Source organism: Taeniopygia guttata, chromosome 1A (genome assembly GCF_048771995.1).
Source record: "Taeniopygia guttata chromosome 1A, bTaeGut7.mat, whole genome shotgun sequence".
Classification (NCBI taxonomy): domain Eukaryota; kingdom Metazoa; phylum Chordata; class Aves; order Passeriformes; family Estrildidae; genus Taeniopygia; species Taeniopygia guttata.
The window spans coordinates 55,789,633-55,809,985 of NC_133025.1; the positions used below are offsets into that span (position 1 = coordinate 55,789,633).

A 20,353-nucleotide genomic window follows, 5' to 3' on the forward strand; every position below is an offset into this window, starting at 1 on the left:
ACATTTTGGACTTGGAAAAGAGGGCTTGTTTTGAAATAGTGTTGCTCCTACAATTACTCGCCTCCCTCTCCCCCTAGTCACGTAGATCTGACTAAAGACAGATTATTGCAGGTTCTGGAAAAAGTTGAGCAAAACTTAATAAATTTGGCAGAGATCTGAAACAATTTTCCCAAACAATCAGAGTATCCTTTATTTCTCTTATTTACTGAATTAGTTTGAAGGTAATGAAACACAATCATAAAAAGCAAAAAGACAAAAGTAAAAAGTTTCTTGCCTTGCAACAGAAACACCTCCTGTCATAAAAAGTGGTTTGTCTAAACTGCGGAGGCTGACTAATACAAGAACATCTCCATCAATTAACTTCCTGAATAACATCTTGTGGGGAATCTGCTGCCACAGCTAACTGAAGAGGACAAATGTGTCAGTATTTGTTGTGAGACTGGTAGGAAATAGAGATATAGACTGCCTGTATGCCACAGATGGGGAAGAATCCACTGAGCATTTTTAATAGTCCGTATATGATGTCTTCTTTTAATGATAGTATTGGGTGCTCTGATGTTTCAGATGCAAAAAACCTGGTGTAGATATTGGATTTATAAATGTAGCGTGATGTTTCAGTTTAACCAGGGAAAAATTTTTAGTTTTGCAAAGTTAATTCTCTGCCAAGAAATGTTTTACTTTTGAAAGTCTGGAGAGGTTCTACCAGCTTCTCGATTCTACATTTTTGGTCTTCTTTAGGAACAGTAACGGGAACAAAGCTGTGTACCTTCAGCAACCAATATAAATGCATAAATCTTCTTGTGAACAGTCACTTCTTTAGGGATACCAGTCCTGCTTTCTTGGGTGCTGTGCAAGAAACAAGCAGAGTGTAATTTAAATTATATTTGTTCATACTCTACTTCTCTCAGCCTGTCTGTGTTGTTTAATATATTCCTTCAAAGCCCTTGGGGCAAGGGCTATGCCTGAGTAAGGGTGAATCATATACATCACTGTCATGTTGTCAGGTACAGTTTTCTTGACAGGAGACGGCTCCTGTTTGGTTTGGAAAATAAAAAATTTCATACTTTCACCAGCATTTTGCAAACCTCTTCTTAATTTCAGAGTTCAAAATTACTTATTTTAGTTTCTTAAGCATCCATAGTAATGTAATTATTCTAAGAATGAGCAGATTTGTAGTAAAGAACTGGATCCAGCTGACACATTTACTGTAAGCATTGGAATAGAGATTCAGGTTTGCAGTCCCTGCTGATGCAACTCTTGGTCTCTCACACTGCTGATATTTTGGTCCACAGATGAAATAATGTACCTGTGTAATGTACATGTTCTCTATATAGCACACTAGCCATTTCTGCTTGGTCTTATAGGTTGAGTTGCCATGTGTTATGGATTGTCACAGAAGTTCAAAATGTTCCTTGAAATAATTGTTCCCTGAAGTTAGCTTCCCCTCCCCTCAACAACACCCCCTGCTTCCCCACTGAGGACGCGCTGAAAGAAAAGCATTAGTAGAGTTTTCTGTTATTTTTGCAGTGATCTGACCTTGTAGGTGGGTGTTGTTTTGCTGGAATAAGAGCATGCCGCAGTGGTTAAAATAGAACTTATCCGTGATGTGCATTTTCCCCCACATAGAAGATCCCTCTGTCAGGTCGTGCAATTGGTGTAGAAAGGAGAGGCAGGTTCAAGAATTAAGATGATGTGTAAGGTTGGTACTGAGAGGATTGGAAATCTGGGCTCAGCTCATTTTATGTGATTCTTTTTTGTGTGTGTGTGTTTGTTATGCATGATTTTCCCTCTCTTAATTAGTTCAAGAAATCTTCTAAAAACTATAGATTGCTTTTATAGCAGTGCTTCAGGGAAAAAAGGGGGTTCTGGGCTGAGAAAAAAAAATAAAATTACTGAGGAACCAGTAGCCTCCATGGCTTTGTTCTTTAAGTCCACATGTGAGATCTTTTGTAAATGGCTGCACTAAGCAGCAAGCTGTACCTGTAATAGCTAATTCTCCAGCTCCCTGCAATGTCTCTTGACAGCACTTAAAGCAGTGTTCTGCAGGTTACTGTGGTTGCTATGCTGATTTAAACAGATTTAATGAACAGCTTTGAAGTCACTATTGAAAGCCTGTTTTTAGGGGGGAGGTTTGCCATGTAGCAGTGCAACTGTGAACACTGTAGATTAGAACTGAAATATGTTGAAATTTGGAATACTTATTGAATACCAAAATGGGGGGAAAATGAACTGAACTCCCTTATATATAAGACTGTATTTTAATGTTCGGTATTCTTCACACAGTTTTTGTAAAGGTGCTTGCAAATGTTTATCATACTCTTGTGGGAAGCAGTGTATGAATCAGAAACTACTCTCTCAAGGTCTCCTCTTTATTTTTTTTTTTTTAATGAAGAATTTTCATGGTTTGTCTAGCAATCACCAGTTTCCCATAAGCACTGTGATAATACTGCCATTTATTTCAGGAAGACTCTGATGTCATTAGATGTGAACAGACCATCACTAGATCTGGAGAAAGAATCTTGTAATGGAAGTGTCAGTTTGTTGAGCCTGACACTTGCAAGCCTGAGGCATTTCCCTAATGTTTTGACATTGTAGAAAGCTGTCCTTTCATTGTTTGTTTTGGAGTAATTTTGCCCAGCAACTTAGAATTACATATTCTAACATGTTTAGTTTAATACTGAAAATTGACTGAATTTTCTGTTCAGCAGAAGAATCAGAAATACATTTTGTGGAAAAAAATATTTTAAAATGAAAACTTCCCTTAATATGCCAAAATTACTTCCATAAAGACTTAATGAAGGGGTCCTCTAATTGCAGTCAACAATTATTCAACAATGAATGTATTGGTGAATATAAAACATTTTGTAGCACATTTTTCAATAATTTTGTTGTGCAAAGAACACACAGTTCAAATAATTTCTGAAATGGGGCGGGGGTGAACACTGAGTGCTCCCATCTGTTCCCTCTTACTCTGCAAATCAGTTCTTCCAGCTCTGAAAGGTCACTGGTACTCAATTACCAGGATGTGAGCTGATCTGTTGAGTAGGGAGTTGGTGCTTTGGCAAAGATCCCTATACAGACTGGAAAATACAAAATCTTTTAGGCCTTGATTTTGCTCTGCATTTCAGTTAATTATTAGCATTCTCTGACTTTTGTATGTGTTGATTAAACTGCGGGAAATTATGTGTTTTTCAAAGTTGGTGTTTATTGCTAAATGTTAAACTTGTATTTCAGTTTTTGGAGTATTTTCAATTTTTTTTTATTATTATTATTAAATTATGTTTTCGTCAGTATCCTAAGAGCTGCTCTTATTTTCCTCCAGGAGACAGACGAACAGAAACGTCACAAAATTGCCAATGAACTTCTGCAAACAGAAAAGGCCTACGTTAGCCGACTTGACCTCCTAGATGGGGTACATTTTTCTCAAATTTGCTTTTATTGTGTTGCCTTCAATTCATTCAAATGGCTATATATGTGTGGGCATAAATTACATGAGATGTGGCGTGTTTTTTCATAATTTGCTGATTTTCCAGTCAGTCATTTTCTGTTGCCACATGGTTGTGCCTATGCTTCTATTTTAAGAGTGCTATATTCTTAATAAGTATTAGAATTTTGTGGCTATTAATGCAATATGTTCTGTGTGTGGAGATGTCACTGTAAGCAATCATGCTGGTAGCCAACAAGGAGGATGAATAGCCATGTCTTGGCTTCCAGTGAATTGGAGTGAATATTGCAATCACCCACTCATTAGAAAAGTACTAAATCCTTCTAATTTGATCCACCCAATCAGAATTTTTCTTTAGTCCCAAAAAATCTAGAAGTTGCTCATTCCAAAAAGTATATCCTCTATTTTCCCATTATGTACTTAGAAACAGAAATTAGTGTTCCTGCAAGGAAAGGGTTGGACTCTCATGCTTTGTACAATCTGGCTGATATTTCTTAAATGTAAAAGTTTGTACTTTAGAATTTTCCTTCCTAAGTCTTATTTTCTTTCCACATAACACACAACACTTTACCTGGATGCCCCTAGTTTTGCATTGCCTTACTATAGGATATTTTTCTCAGACTCTACAGTTTAAATTTCTCAGGTCCAGTGCAGAAGTTTTGTACAAACAGTTGATGAAAAGTAAAAAGTCTCAACTGAAACTAATTGTTCGGGCTGCTTGAGGATCTAAGTAACTGTTCTCATGAAAGTGGATTTGCACAGCAGACCCACATTGTGATGGATATATGGTGACTTTTAAAAGCCAAAATATTGCAGGGAAAAAAAAAAAAGCTATTTAGAGAAATTAAAATATATATATATATTTACCTCCTTCATAGATTTTTTTGATGGGTAATGTACAATTATTTTCCTTGATGGCTTCATAAGTGCATTACTGCTAGTCTGGTTTTCAAATATTAACTGAAGAGAATTTTGAAAAATTAGTTTTGAACACAGCTGCTCAACTGATGCTAATGAGAAGAAAGGAGAAGACTGGGAAGGGACTGTTACATTTCTGAACTTGGTTAAAAAGTTGCGTAATCTTTATGGTCTTCAAAGTAACTAACTGTCCTATTGGCAATGCAGCAAACTGGGCATGTTTTAGAGACTGTATGTGCCTGTATATGGTTTTTTTCCTTTTAAGACACTGCTGCTGTCTCAGTTGGGGTGATCAAAGTTTCTGTCTTCAGACTCTTTTCTTCTTTTGCAAGTCCTCCAGACTTTTGGAGCTCTTTCTAGGGACATGCAATCTGTTCAAGCATGGGAGAGGGTGGCAGAAGGACAATAGCTCTCCAAAAGCACTTTTTTTTGGTGATGTGCGTATTAACAGATGCACATTTTGTAGCTGCATCTAGTCAGGTTGAGCCCACTGAAGGAGAAAGAATATATTGATTTTTAAAAGAGACTCAGAACTGGGTCCCTTCTGTACTTTAAATATGTGGGGACTACTCATAGTCTGCTATTTACTTTGATTTTGAAAGGATAAGGGCATACAGCATTCAAGGAAAGTGGTGGGGCTAATGGTGATCAGACATCATGCTAATTGCAAAGATCAGAAGCGTGGAAAATACTGCTGGAAGACTGGGAAAGCTGTGATGATCTAGCTGTTAAAACAGACAGGATGTCTGGAGCTGATCCAAAATGGCACTGCTTCAGCTTGGCTCTCCTTATGTCAGCCCTGCCTGCAGTGCTCTCCTGGCTCACCAGAATAAAAGTGGGGTGTAAGGGGAGGAGAAGCCTTTTACTTCCAGTGAGGGAAAGGCAATGAATGAATTCATCATTAGTATCTATATTATTGAAATATTAGTCTTGCCTCAGCTGGAGCAGGAGGGGTGGATATGTGGTCTTCCATTGGTAAAATATAATTGGCTGATAAGTTTGTGGTTCTTTTTCTGTATTGCAGGTATTCTATTCCAGACTCCTTGAGGAAGCCAACAGAGGTTCATTTCCACCTGAAGTGATTAATAAAATATTTTCTAACATTTCGTCAATAAATGCCTTCCACAGTAAATTCTTACTTCCGGAGCTTGAAAAAAGAATGCAAGAATGGTAAGAGGCAATTCAGTGGTTACATTCCTAAAACTGTGTCTGTAGAAACTCTCTTGCAGGGTTGAGGTAGGGAAAGTATCTTCAAATTAAGCTCTCCTGGCCCAGGAACTACTGTGAGTAAGAACATTTGCTCATCTGCTCTTCCACTCTTCTTCAGGATCTGACTCAGCAGAGGATTTGCATCATTTGTTCAAAATAAAGGACATGGATCTCACTGAAGCCAGTGAGATTACTCATGATCTTGCTAAATTAGGGGTTCAGACTCAAATTATATGCTACCTGGTGAATTTATTGTACAGAATACAAAGTTGAGGTAAATAACATGCATGTGGTTTATGATAATGCTGAAGTACAGTAACCTCTGTTGTTACTGCCTTTTGTAATAAGGTGGGGCAGTATCTTCTTTTTCTTCTATGTTTTAGTTTTCTGTTTGGAACTAAAATCCATGTCAGATATATTCCAGGGCCATTTCCCCCTCAGCTTTTCTTGACCTCTGTTTGGAGCCAGCAAAGATAGAACAGGTGTAAATATACTGTGTAATACTCATGTACAGATGTAGTGTCTTTATCCTGCCTTGTGATGTGTGATTCTGACATATTAAAATATAGGCAGGCATTTTTGGTCTCTTCCAAAATTGGAGAAAAAGAAAAGGTCTCAAACCTTTTCCTTCTCCCCTACCTTCTTTGGAAAAAAGGATGACCTCATTTAAAAAGAAATAACAAATACAGTTTCATCCAGTCATTTCACCTCAGCACTTGTTTGCCTCCTATATTCTATGTTATCTAAAATTTATTATGAGGAATTCAATTGTTTGTTCATACATAATTTCCATCATATAACTCCTTTATTGTAAAAAAACACACCAAAAAGGAGAAAAAATGCTTTTTTGTGATATATATGAAAATCTTAGACCATACAGTGGTGCTTTAAAAAGCAGCTGTACATCTTCTGACTCTGTAAGATGATTTCCTTTTAAATGATGATTCCTTAAAATAGAATACTTACCATGCACAAACACATGGTACCTCTGTGTAGTCTATAATGCAAGTAAGTAAATAAAATGTAAGCATTGTGAAATATAAGAAGTTCCTTACAGAATGACTTGAGTAAGTAAAAACTACCCATTTCTTTTAACAGAAATTGAAAAATATCTGATAAGAAATATGAATGCCTGGATTACACTAGAGTGCATGTTCATGAGAAGTGGAGTTTAGATGTTTAAAAAACAGCTCACACATTATGTCAGTGCTGTTTAATTTGAAATGAGATTCACGGTGTAATCTTAAAATTCTGCTCTAGACACTTTATGAAGCACAGAAATATGGGTTGCCTTACTTTACATATTTGCAAATGCTAAACTGCTCACTACTATTGTGTTTATAATTATATAGCTTCAAAGGTTGAAAAGTGCTTTTGCAAATAAGCTTTGACTCCTGGTGCAGAGCTAATCAATTGCATCACAAGGATATTATCTTTTCCACGTTGTGTGAAAACAACCTTTGTGCTGTACCTGAGACAGCCCGTTTAAATGTCCTTGAAACATTGTGCTTTTGGGAGGAGTTAGAAAAAAGGGTGCAGTTGAAGACAGCTTTTTCTGATCATTGCTGAAAGTAAAATCTGGGGTAATTTTCTCTCCCCATCACTGGTTTCTGAAATTGTCTGGCATAATAGCTTCTGCCAGATAGTCTTTTCAGCAGTTCCTCTCATTAGACACAAGAAATTAAGTATGATCTAGGGGTAGCTTTATGTGCTTCTATTATTCTTTATCTTTCTGTAAAAAAACTGGATAAAAATTGCTGACCCTTTCCTTGAATTGTGGTTTAAATTGAAAACTTAGAGTAAAATTATCTGATTTTATAACTGGGAAAGCAGATCAAAAGTAAATTCTTTTTTTTTTTTTTGAAGATAAGGCAGTGTGTATCTAAACTTACCAAGTGAAAGTGAAATTCTCTGGTAGCTGCATTTTGAATGAGTTGAGCAACCGCTGGAGCTGAATATCTCTTACAACACATGGCTTGAAAACAACATTCTTGCAATATATTTCCCATGAAAAGCGTGTAACAGAGCATAACAGTGATCCCGTGCTATAGAATTGTCGAATGGTTTGGCTTGGAACAGACCTTAAAGATCATCTAATTCCAACTCCCCTTCCATGGGCAGGGATACCTTCCACTAGACTATCAAACAAATAAATTAGATACAATACCCTGAGTCTTCTGTACCCAAGGATGACCAGTAGCAGATACTTGGGAATAACATAAGAACTCTGCATGTTTTCAGAGACCAGCTTCCCACCCTGTCTTGTCCCCTCGTTGCCAGCCCCAGCAGCAGCCCAGTCCTCTGCCAGGTGTTACTCAGGAGCTCTGCCCTGCAGAGGCAGCTGGAGCTGGACCAGATTTTGACAGTCCTGCAATATTCACTGTTCAAGTATAACTTGTCTGTTCTGCACAGCTTTTCTCTCAGAGAAGTGGTGAGCTGGAGTGGGCTGTAGAATTTTTCACTTTAGACCACTATGACAACACTGATTTCAGACTTTTAGAAATACTGAGATACTGAGTTTCTGAGTCTGTCCCTGAAAATGAGACATGAAATGTGCTTCCTATAGTAGTTCTTGGAGATGCCTGTGTTCTGCTCCACATTTTTATGTGCCTTAGGAGTGCAGCTTCTCTCAGCCTCTCCATCTGTTACTTTACTATTCTGTTTTATTTGAAGATGCCATCAGGAATTGGGAAAAATGTGGGAAAGTTCTCACAAAAGACTGGAATCCAAGGGATTATCTTTCCTCCATAAGTTTCCTTATATAAATAGTAATTAAAACCAAAATGTTTAATATCTATGTGTATACAAGGCACAGAGTGGTAGCTGTACAGAATGGGTTTAGCCCTCAAACCAAACCACAGGTTAAATATTTTCCATTTAGGCCATGTTTTGTAAATAAAATCTTTCATGTCTTCAATTTCTAGCTTTATTTATTTTAGTCCTCTACATGACCTGTGGTGCTTATGTACCATCAAAGGGGATACAAACACTCTCTCTATGTGAATTCAGATTTAATGCTTGTGTTGGAACTCCATATGTGGCGATCCCAAACAGAAGGATTCTCTGTTAAACACTTGAAACCTTTTATAACCTTGTGTGACTTTTTTTCTTTCCATTTTGCTCTGAGAATCCACCCTCTTACTTTGCAGGACTACCACTCCTAGAATTGGAGATATTCTGCAGAAGCTGGCTCCTTTCCTCAAGATGTATGGCGAGTACGTGAAGAATTTCGATAATGCAATGGAACTGGTGAAAACGTGGACTGAACGGTCTCCTCAGTTCAAATTCATTATTCAAGACATTCAGGTAATGGGGAGAATAATGTAGATCCTCAAGTAATACATAAAAATACATAGGTTTGTGGATTAAAAAAGGATTAAAAAGGAAATTACATACCAAATCCCTTAGAATTAAGGTCGTCGTTTTTATCCACTTCACACTGCATTTTTCCCTACTCCTTCCTGCGTATGTGCACAACCCACCCACAAAAATACAGATTTTTCTCCTTCAAAATAGAGGAGCAAATTGTAAAGGCTAAAACATCTGAAGATTATAAAAAACGTGCATTTTGTTGTAAATACCATTTTAGGATAAAGCGAAAAGGCAACTCTAGATCTCTGCACTGCATCCAGCAATATTGTGTCTGCTCACAGTAGTGCTGAGCACAGGCAGCTGAACAGCCAGGGATGCCAGTCTTTTCCAAAGGCTCCTTTCACACCCTCTGGTGCTCCCTGCGGGTGTCTCTGGGAATTGGCAGATGTGTGTCCTGCTGCAGTCTGAGCACTTAGCAATAGGATGGAATGTTTCTGCTTAAATTTTACTGCTCTGTGGGGTCTTGTGGTTGTAATCCAGGGAAGAAGACAATGTAGGGTTTAATATAATTTTTGTTTTTGTAATCTAATTGCATCTAATATTATGGAAATGAATATACATCTTAAGATATGAGGGAGGGACACTGCTGAGAGAGTTGACATTATAAATGAAACACAAAGAAAGCATTCCCTCCTCAGATAGGTAAAATGTACCTTTGTAGCCCATTAAAGTGATTGTTTATAATATGTGGTCATGAACTATCTTTATTAATTTAGAAGCATTTCTCTTGCCTGTTACTACAAACCTATATTAAAATACACTGGAGTTTAAAAGATTTTCTTTTGGTAAGACTTTTTGGTAAGACTGCCAAATATTTAGAAAAGTTTTTACAGTTATTTTTTGAGAAGATTTCCTGGTTATCTGGTTTAGTAAAATAGTTCTGTATTCTTTCAGATTTATCATGCATGTCTCAAAATACATTGTTTATGTTTCATCAACCATAACTTTTATTTTATGGTATTGTAATGACATTTTTGCCTGCTTCATTGAAATATGTTTACAATTTTTTAGAAGGAAAAAGTGTGTGGAAATTTGACATTGCAACATCACATGCTAGAACCAGTCCAACGCATTCCACGCTACGAGATGCTTCTAAAGGACTACCTAAGGAAATTGCCTCAGGATTCCCTAGACTGGAAAGATGCTGAAAGTAAATATCTTCAGGCCATTAAAGGAGCTATAATAAGATATTAGTAAGAGAATACTGTAAATTAAAGATATTTTCAGGAAAGATCAAGTGAAGAATTACCCATGAAAAGAATGATAGAATTTCTTTAGTGGAATCATAGCATTCCTTGGGAAAAAAAAAAATCTGTTTGAATTGAAGTTAATGTAAAAACCATAAAGCCTTTAGTATTCTCCTGGAGCACATAAGTTTTACTTTGGTTTTGGAATAGCGCACCGGTTTTGATCTGTTTTCTTTGCAGATTATCAAGGCTTGTGGTGGCTTTTTAATTTATTTTTTGTTGGCATTTTGGCTTGCTTTATGCACATTTGGAATGTGTGACTGCTAGTTGTAAAAGAGTGAAGTTAGGCTCATTCTATTTTTAAGCTTGTGCAGGGAAAAAGCACAGACCACTTTTAAATTTCTTTTTCTCTGTATTTACATGAGAACAGTTCAAGGTATTTGCATAGAGTGTTCAAAATCACTTCCCAGATAATTCTTTTAAATATTTCATTTTTAATACATTACTGTAAACACTTATAAGATGAGCTGTTTCAACTGAAAAAAAATATAGTTTGACTTTCTGAAGTACTTTGAGAAAAGGAAGGAAAGAACCATGACTGTTCTTGTCACAGAAAAATGTGAGTGATTCTAAGTGCTGAAATGCTACAGTAACCTGCAATAATTCTCTTCTGGTCTTTCCATATCATTTCTATTTGACTATTTTAAGCCTTCCACTCTACTTTGTTTTCTTTTTATTGCTAACTAAAGAAATTTATTGTGCTTTGTAATTTACATAAAAACCACAAACATTTTTGTAGAATTACCACTGTGCCTCTCCCCTTTTCCCCCCTATATAGTACATAAGTAAAAGTGCAGCTTTTTTGTTTTACTTATTTTCTTTTTCTTCTGTCTAGAATCCCTGGAAATTATATCCACTGCAGCAAGTCACTCAAATAGTGCAATAAGAAAGATGGTAAATGATCCTTGTTTTCCTGATCATTTTTCAATATATTGCATTTCAGTATTTGGTCAAGATAGGAGAGTGAATTGCAAATCTTCCCTAAAATGGCAAGAATTGGTTTCTTGGGTCAAAGTGATTGTTCCTCCTTAATGTATTTATACAGCTCCTGGAAATGATAGACAAAATCTGTCATTGCAATAAATTCTCTCAAGTGGAAAATGGGACAGACTTAGTTCTCCTGGCTCAAATCACTGATACTGCACTGAACTCTTAACCTGATTTCATCTGTTTCTGTGAGTGCAGGACAATGTTTGTAAAGAGCACTTACTGTTTCTCTGCCTGATTGGACTGGGATGATAGGATCTTAATTGAAATGTGAGATGTTTTGGGCAAGAAATAATGCAGACTGTATAAACAACTGCATTTTAAAAATTACCAAGGATATAACATTTCTAAAAGTACTTCTAGCTTTATCAACTAAATTAGTCAGACTACACATGCTGGGTATAAATACGTTTTCCAAAGCTAAAACAATCTCCAGATTTATGCCAGCTCCCATCATTTAATTTAAACTGCATAAAGATGTGTGCTTTCAACTAGCAAGTTTTATAACTGTATTTTCACCGTAAAGGAGAATCTAAAGAAGTTGTTGGAGATATATGAGATGCTGGGAGAAGAGGAAGACATTGTGAACCCTTCAAATGAGCTGATAAAAGAAGGACAGATCCTTAAACTGGCTGCTCGCAACACGTCTGCCCAAGAGCGCTATCTTTTCCTGGTGAGTAAGGTGGCTGCTGCTGCTGAGAACTTTGAAATTCTCATTAAACTGAAATGTAAAACCCTGATAGATTGTGTCTTGAGGTCCCAGTAAGTCTGTCTCCTGGGTCTGTGGGAGCTCTTTATTGTGGCAGGTCATCCTCTCAGCTGGAATTCAAAAAGTACAGCCATGCTCCCTTACAACTCCCTTGGAAAAGATTTTGGTGGAGTTTGTTACTTCCCATCCATTGAAAATTGCTGATACATTTTTGCTCAGGGGTCTCTGGCATGGCCCCTCTTCTGGTTTATAAAAGGTAGTGACAGGATGTTGAGGCACAGCTCCTCCTTATCTGTGCTTCAATCTAAAGGAGAAATCATAGAATAGTAAGACTTTGGCTCGGGCCAGACAGCTGACTCAAATTACGTTCCCTTCATATGGGAGGTGACAAGCTCAAGTGTGCTGTGTCTGTGATACAGACTAGACAATAGTCTAGTCAGGATTTCTATGAAATAGGATTCAACTGAAGTGAGTTTTTAATAATTAATTTTGAGAAAAATGAGAGAGGGGAAAAAGTGAGAAAATTGAACACTTTATATCTGATTTAATAACTGTGCTTTCAGGCTGGAGGTTTAGACATTTAAACACTATTTAAAGTTCAATTTTAATAAAGGAATTTTTTTTTGCCCTGCTCATGTACTATTTTTGCCCCCTGTGATATGGAGGATTTCAGGGAATAAAAACTTTAAGAAATGGTTTTTGTCTTGGAAAAAAGACAAATATATATATATATCTTCAAATAACATTAGTTATAACTTGCACAAAACAAAATTATTTTGGTACAGGATAAATATAAATATATACACTGAAGGGAAAAATCCTTATTCTACAGTTTACAGTAGGTTTTGCAGAACTGGGGTGTAAGGTTTTAGTCAGAAAAGCTTTATATTGGCATAGAATATCTGGTCTGAGTATAGTTTGATGATAAATACTATGAAGAATGCTACATATGCAAAAAAACTATTCTTACATTCACTGAAGCTGTCCTTGAATCCTATTCCTAAAGAAATAAGAAAGAGAAGTTGTCTTGCATTAGGGCTTTGGTCTTCTCATGTATCAGCTGATCAGGAAAGAACCTACTTTTACATGCACCAAGTCTAGCTTTGTGATATTGTCCAGCTCCCAGTGGACAAACTATGGCTTTACCTGTGTTTTTCGTAGTGCAAAACCACGTGTTTATTTTTCCCTCCAGTTTAACAATATGTTGCTCTACTGCGTCCCCAAATTCAGCCTGGTAGGATCCAAGTTCTCAGTTCGCACCAGAGTTGGCATAGATGGCATGAAGATCATAGAAACCCATAATGAAGAATATCCACACACTTTCCAAGTGTCTGGAAAAGAGAGGACACTGGAGTTGCAGGCCAGGTAAGCAGTCTTTTTAGCCAGTTTCTTGAGATCAAACATATACACACAGAAGAGTGGATTAGCAGGTTTAAAGAATGAGGCAGCAGATTTCATCTTAATATTGGTGTATTGAAAATAGCCTAGGCTGCCAAAAAATAATGAATTGTCAGTCCTAGAATCTCTCTGAGCAGAAGATGCGTCTAGGATGCATAGCACATTGGCTAACTTTGCAGAAATGACCACGATAGCTGTGAATGGGCTGGCTGGGAATTCCAGAGCAGTGCCAAGGCAGCCTATATGGTCACTAGACTAGAAGTGTTTTAGACTGAAGTGTTTTAGGACACTGGGTGTGTTAATCACTGATGCCTTTGGGATCTGAGCTGCCTTGGTACCAATGAGTCTGTTCACCCTAAGGGAGGTCCAACAAGCAAAGCTGTCCCTCCCAGTGGGTTCATCTCCACAGAAGAGTTTTCTGCAGCAGTAGGTGGGCATCTGCTTTCCTCTGTTCCTCAGGCCCATTTCCCATCTACTTGTTTTCTTCCAGTCCTAAGTACCAACCTCCTCCTGGAATGCAAGCTCTCCTTTTAGTTCTTGTGTCCTTTTCCTCCAGGTGCACTCTTCTGACTGCCACTTCTTCTGCTTTCCAATTTATTAGTCCTTGTATCCTCCTTTTGCTGAGTTGCCTTCCCCTTACCTTTTTGCTTCGGCTAAATCATCCCTGTCTAGACTCCAAGTGAGATGCTCCTCCTCTCCTTTTAGGCCTGCTTAAAAATCCTGATCTTAGCAGTCAGGGTTTCATTGCTGCGAGGCAAGGATTAAATAAGCAGGAAAATGTCCATGGTGGGATCAGTTCTGTGTTGGCACCATGTATCTGGGGACAAGCCATAGCTTGCTAGCCAATGAACTTGCAAGCTACTTTCCTCTATGGAAAACCTGTAATATTTAATGAGAGTTACAGCACAGAATGTGCAAAGATAACGGCATATAGGTATTTACCTACACTTTCATTTAATTTCAAATTAAATATGTACTTTGGAAAATGACTTTGAAAAAACCCTTTCCACTAAGATCTGCAAAATTTCTGGGACAGGTTTTTGGCTATCAGTCATATCTACTGTAAATTACTGTGTGATATCTTGCTAAATATTTTGTAAATTGTTATGCCATATACCTGTTTCAATGGTGAAAGGTGGCATCTTGCTATACCATTTCTGAAGCATGTTTTAATTGGAAGAAAATTGATACAGCAAAGTTTGCTTTGTTATCTTTCCTACATTACCAGTAGGAGAATGTTCATTGCATTAGTTTATTTTAGGTGAGAGAAGCACAGATTTTTATCTTTTGCTTTGTGATCATTGTTAGAATACATCAAGTCTGTATAAAACTGTGAAGGAATAAGTGCCACAAAGCTCATATTCAATTATATTAGAAAAATCTTTATTTATGTATGACCATTGTATATACCCTATGCCTTAATGTCCTTAATTCATGAGCTTGTATTAATACTAATAATTTTTAATTTATTATTGGCATATTTTTTAGTAGGAGGATTATATTTATTTTTCAAACTACTATTGGAATACATTTTCAATTACTGTTTTTAAAAAGCTGGTAGATTATTTCTTTGGAAGGTTGTTGGTCAGGTTCTACGCTTAATAGCTCAGCTTTTTGTTTTTACTGTAAGCAGGTAGGAAGAATGATTTTGGCTGCTTGGCCTGGTTTCTTCTTCCTCATGTGTAGATGGTAGGTGGGAAGGGCAAACAGTAGTTCAGAATTCTGCCAGCTTAAAAGTTCTGCTAATACTGCAAAAAACAGGTGGGGAGCTGTTTTGATATGTTGTAAAGGTTCTCTTTTGCATCCTTCAGAGCAATCCATAGAAAAATTAATTTTTATATGACTGGTATTACATGGTGCAGCAGAGTTTTTTCCTGTTATCCAAGGAGGAGGCCAGATACACTGAAGTGTTAATTCTCATGTTTCTAACTTTTGTCTCCTGGTGTGGTTTGTTTTGTTTTTTTTTTTTTCTGTTGGGTTTTTTGTTTGTTTGTTTTTATTTTTTTTAATTTGGACAGTTAACAATTAGTATTGTTTAAATTCTTCAGAATTACTGCAGTTACTTGGCTTTTGCAAGAAGTTGTTGATAGTGGGATAATGTTTCCTAAACTAGTCTCAAACTAATGTGTCAAATATTTTTTTTAGTTCTGAACAGGATAAAGAAGAATGGATAAAGGTAAATTCATCTACATTTTTATTTTCTAAACATTTTGTCACTGAAGCAATCAGAAAAGTAATATTCATGTTTTTTGTCTCTATCTTCTCTCTGCTGATCAATAACTGGTCAGAATGCAGAGTCTGTTTTAAATTTTACCATGTCTGAGGAATTTCTCCACTGTTTCCTTAGGCACTTCAGAGTACTATTGAAGCTTTTCAGCAGAGGAATGAAACTTTCAGAAATGCTATTGCTAAAGAATATGAAGACATGCCTGTTGAAGTCTCGGTAAGCTGCTCTTACTCCTTTGTAACCTTCTTAATACCCATTGTGTTCCTCAATAAGTGGAGAAAGTTTGGCAGAATCTTTGTTTTCAAGTTCATCATTCTTAAAGCAGAGTAATCACAAAGCAGTCATCTTATTGGTAATTGTTTTTTTTCATAATGCCAAATCTTGTAAACAAGCCTCTTTCTTTATTGAAACACGTAACAGAGCACTCTTTCAGTGATGCACCATGATTTTTGACTGGGCTCTTTGTTATTCCTTTTATAGATTTCAAAATACATCTTGAGCTATGTTTTGTAATTTCCTTCCCAGAGGATGAGAATAATTATTTTTCCCTATTTCAAGTACTGTGCAGTTTTTTACTAGCTTTTAAAATTCTTTTATCCTCCTCCTGGCCCTCCTTTAGAACGCTGAGCTTGGGAAGAGAGCGCCGAGGTGGATCCGGGACAACGAGGTCACCATGTGCATGAAATGCAAGGAGCCCTTCAATGCACTGACGAGGAGGAGGCACCACTGCCGAGCGTGTGGACACGTAAGTGCAAACCCCCCTGCCTGCAGCTGCTCAGCAGGCCTGGCAGGGTCTCCAGGTGTTGGAACCCAGCACATCCCTCTGGCTGCCCTGGCTGTCTCGAGACCCTGGCAGGGGGCTCGGAGACCTTGGCACGAAGTCATAAACACCGTGGCTTCGATTTTCGCCTGTGGAAAATCCTGCCAACTTTGTATGAGGAATTACAAGCCACGAGTGTTTGAGTAGTATGGTAGTTGAATTAACACAGGGTGAAAAGTAGAATTTTGGGGGTTTTTAGAATGGGGTTTAAGGGGCCAAGATGAAGGGATTTGGGCGTGTCAGACCTTCTTCTTCTTCTTGTCCTCCATGTCTTGCTGTGCTGGTGACATTTTTCTGTTGGTTTAAGGTAGAGACACACTGTCTAACATAAATGACAGATATTGGCACATTACTGTAAACATAGTGTATGTAGTTTTGAGTATAAAATGTATACACCGCCCCAAAAAGCAGACAGAATGCCATGGCCAACTTGCTAGACAGAGCTCAGCAGGTCAGAGAAAGAATGTTACAGATAAGGAAAAATAAACAAACTTGAGAAGCCGACCCTACGCATTCAGACTCCTTTGGCTGCGTGAGCTGGGAAACAAAGACTTTTACATTCTCGGGCTCACCTCGATCCACAGACCCTGAGATCCAGTCTGCTTGACTTCTCATGGCTCCTTGCATTCACAGAATCTTAGAATGGCTTGGGCTGGAAGGGACTTTAAACATCATTCAGTCCCAACCTCACTGCTGTGGGCAGGGACCTTCCACCAGACCAGGCTGCTCAGAGTCACATCCAGCCTGGCCTTGAACCCCTCCAGGAATGGGGCATCCACAGCTTCCCTGGGCAGCCTGTTCAGTGCTGTGGAGTCTGCTGCTGCACTTGTAGCTGAAAGAAGCACCTCTGCATACCACCAAGGACCCTCTGCCTGCTTTAGCTGGCATGGTGAATTTGGAAGTCATTAGGAGCAGCGTACATTTGTGTACAATGTCCCAAGGCCCTGCACACAGTATATTGTTAGTTTTGAGAGACCTCTACTAGCGTGAAGAGTTTCAAGACAATATTAAGATGGCATAATCCAGCATTATTTCAGGCAGCACTGGCTGACTCCACCAAAAGACTGTAAAACCCTGCATTTCTTCATTAGGTTAACTTGGAGCTGCTCCCAGCTGGGTTCAGTGTGAGTGAACATGTGCAAAGCATCAGGGAAGGAGAGAATGTGAGGGTGGGGAGAGAGAGTATGGCTGCTGCTTTCCATGCAGGATGCTACAGTAATATAGCATCATCAGCTTGAAAGCAATCGTCAGACAATGATTGTCATCAAACAATGATCAGACAGTGAGTTTCCAGAAGTTAACAAAAGAAGTGCAAACATACTGTGCTTTCTTCTCTTGCCACCCAGCAGCTCTGCCCGTCTCCACCAGATGGTAGTACAAGCTCAGATTTAATATTCGTGGTACAGGGCGTCTTGTCTGATTTCTTTCTAATGTTTTTAGGTGGTATAAGGGCTTGCTGCATTCATAACACTGCTTTTGTGCTTTGCAGGACACTAAAGACATTTTCAGAAGCTCTGAATTATTGGTTTTACTGTTGTCATAGAGGGTTTTTCACCAGATCTTTCCATCTTAAAATTCTGTTAATGTTAAAAGCACACCCTCCCTTTTAATTTCCCTTTTTTTTTTAAACTTTTTTAGACTCCTAAATACTTCCCTCTATTATAGTTCTGTCACATCTCCTTGTGCTTTAATTTCAAAATATTTTTTTCATGGGAGTTAATTTGGGCTAGCAATGATGGTTTTCCAAAAGTTACTAATTTGGAATACTTAACTAGTATTGTCTAGACCTACCAGCTGAAGGTGGTGATGTAGGTTAGCACTGCAAAGCCACGGTCCATAGTAAAGTTTTGTTCAGATGTGTTAATGGTTCCAAGTCCATTTATTTACCTTTCTTTCTTGAAATAACTTCACTCATATTTTTTATTCAGGGCATCTTTTTTCATGTGGAAGAAGAATTCTGTGGAAAAACATTACTAATGAAACAACTCTGATATCTCTCTTGCATTTCAGTTACATATATACTGAAAAGAAAAATAATGAAAAATCAGTGGATATTGGCTTATTTATTCTGTGCATTTATTATTTGATTTTAAAATTGTACATTTTATATGTATAGGTATACATACATTTAAACATGCTAATATTTCTTAGAAAGTTAAAAAAGTAGCCATTTCTGATTTTATCAGACTTTCATCATTAAAAGTTCATCTCAATTGTAGGCTTGTGCTATATTCTGATTCTATACCTAACTTGAAACTACAGATGTAATTAAAAGCCAAATGTGATTTTATGCAAAGTACAAAATTTCTACCAGGTAAATAGGAAGAAGCACTTCTAGTTAAGAAGTAGTGGCACAAATTTGGAAAACCATTATTTTCAAGTAAGTTATTGTTGAGATATTATAAACATGTATTTCTTGTTCTGCATAATAAAAAATATACTACAAAATAGCATAATACTGATTTTTATTTATATTTTAATAAACTTCTATAAATACTTACATATTATATGTATTTTATTTTTCTAAGGTGGTTTGCTGGAAATGTTCTGATTACAAAGCACATCTTGAATATGATGGCAATAAATTGAACAAAGTCTGTAAGGATTGTTACCATGTTATAATTGGTTGTACAGACAGCGAAGAAAAGAAGAGGAAGGGCATATTGGAGGTATGTAATTCAAAATACTGTATATATATATCTGCAATAATTTTGGTTCATCAGTAGGTGAAAAATGGTAGCATTCTTGCAGAGTTTATTTTCTCTTTGAGAACTAAAAAGTATGTGGATCAATTCCATTTCATTCCATAGATTTTGTTTTCCAGCACTCACCTTTGCAAAATTGCTTTGTTTCTTGTGACTTTACTTTTTCTAAGGGAATTATAAAACTTAGAACTTGCTTGCTTCTTTCAGTTACATCAGCTCCTGTGACAAAATTTAACCTTCCCTTATAAATTTTCAGTTTTCTTCTTCTGCACTTAAGCTTTCATTGCAACAAACCCCACTGCTACCAGATGCTTTTTGAAAATGTATACCCAGACTGAAAGAACTGGGGATGGAAATGAGGACAATGGTGGAGAATTTTGCTCTTCCTTCAGAGTCTGTGTAGCAAGATACTGGTTTTGATTAGTGTAGAAAATGGACCTTTAGGTTGCCAGGTTGCCCTCAGCTTTTGGCATCTGAAAAGTCAAGGTCAATGGAAATTTTAACACAGAATCATTTTGTGTTCTTTCTTATCTCAGGTTCACTATTTAGCTTGAGTAGCATTTTACTCTGGCTATAGATTTTAAGCAATTAATCTAATCTTTTCTCTGGGATTAGTGCTTGAATGCTTATATTATTCTTAGAAATGTGTTTGAACTTGATTATGTCGTAATATTTTGACTGCCAAAGTAGATAAGTTGTCATGTTGGATAGTTAGTGGCATTTCAGTGCCTAACATGGTGTTATTTTGGAAATCAGATGTTGTAAATGCTCAAATACAGAGAAAGGCTGCTGTGGTGGATAAAATAAAAATTGGAGTGATATAGGAGTCTATAATCCAAAGTTACTGATGAAAAAAGGAGCAGATTACACATGCTAAGGGAATATGTGTTGTGATTGTATGTGTTTATTATATATATATATATTCTACATATACATATATTCTCAATATTCTCCATAAATCCAGTCCTTCTTGATCTTTCTTGGGTATTTCCTGAAGCCTTTTTGCAAATACTATCCAAGAGTTGATGTGAATGGTGATAAATTTCCTGATTTTCTGCTCTTTCTGTTTTTAGTCTTTATTGAAGGAAAGTTTAATTTCCTTTTTATGCTTTCTACTATCTCCTAGATTGAATCTGCAGAAGTCTCTGGAAATAGTGTCATATGTAGCTTTCTTCAGTACATGGAGAAGTCTAAGCCCTGGCAGAAGGCATGGTGTGTCATACCCAAACAGGAGGCTCTTGTGCTCTACATGTATGGTGCTCCACAGGTAGGTACAGGGGAAATGGGAAAGATTTTAGTAATTATTGTCACTGGTA

General features: G+C 37.2%; 1 protein-coding gene across 4 annotated transcripts in view; it reads left to right on the top strand.

The window, feature by feature from the left end:
* Positions 1 to 20,353, top strand: part of FGD4 (FYVE, RhoGEF and PH domain containing 4) — a 102,742-nt gene that overhangs the window by 75,396 nt on the left and 6,993 nt on the right. For all 4 annotated transcript variants that reach the window (XM_030263283.4, XM_030263285.4, XM_030263284.4 and 1 more), the window contains exons 5-16: positions 3,323 to 3,412; positions 5,388 to 5,533; positions 8,722 to 8,878; positions 9,956 to 10,094; positions 11,027 to 11,085; positions 11,705 to 11,851; positions 13,080 to 13,252; positions 15,431 to 15,461; positions 15,633 to 15,728; positions 16,132 to 16,257; positions 18,861 to 19,001; positions 20,164 to 20,304. In XM_030263283.4, coding sequence (XP_030119143.2) covers positions 3,323 to 3,412; positions 5,388 to 5,533; positions 8,722 to 8,878; positions 9,956 to 10,094; positions 11,027 to 11,085; positions 11,705 to 11,851; positions 13,080 to 13,252; positions 15,431 to 15,461; positions 15,633 to 15,728; positions 16,132 to 16,257; positions 18,861 to 19,001; positions 20,164 to 20,304 — 1,446 coding nt within the window. The remainder of the gene's footprint in view (positions 1 to 3,322; positions 3,413 to 5,387; positions 5,534 to 8,721; positions 8,879 to 9,955; positions 10,095 to 11,026; positions 11,086 to 11,704; positions 11,852 to 13,079; positions 13,253 to 15,430; positions 15,462 to 15,632; positions 15,729 to 16,131; positions 16,258 to 18,860; positions 19,002 to 20,163; positions 20,305 to 20,353) is intronic.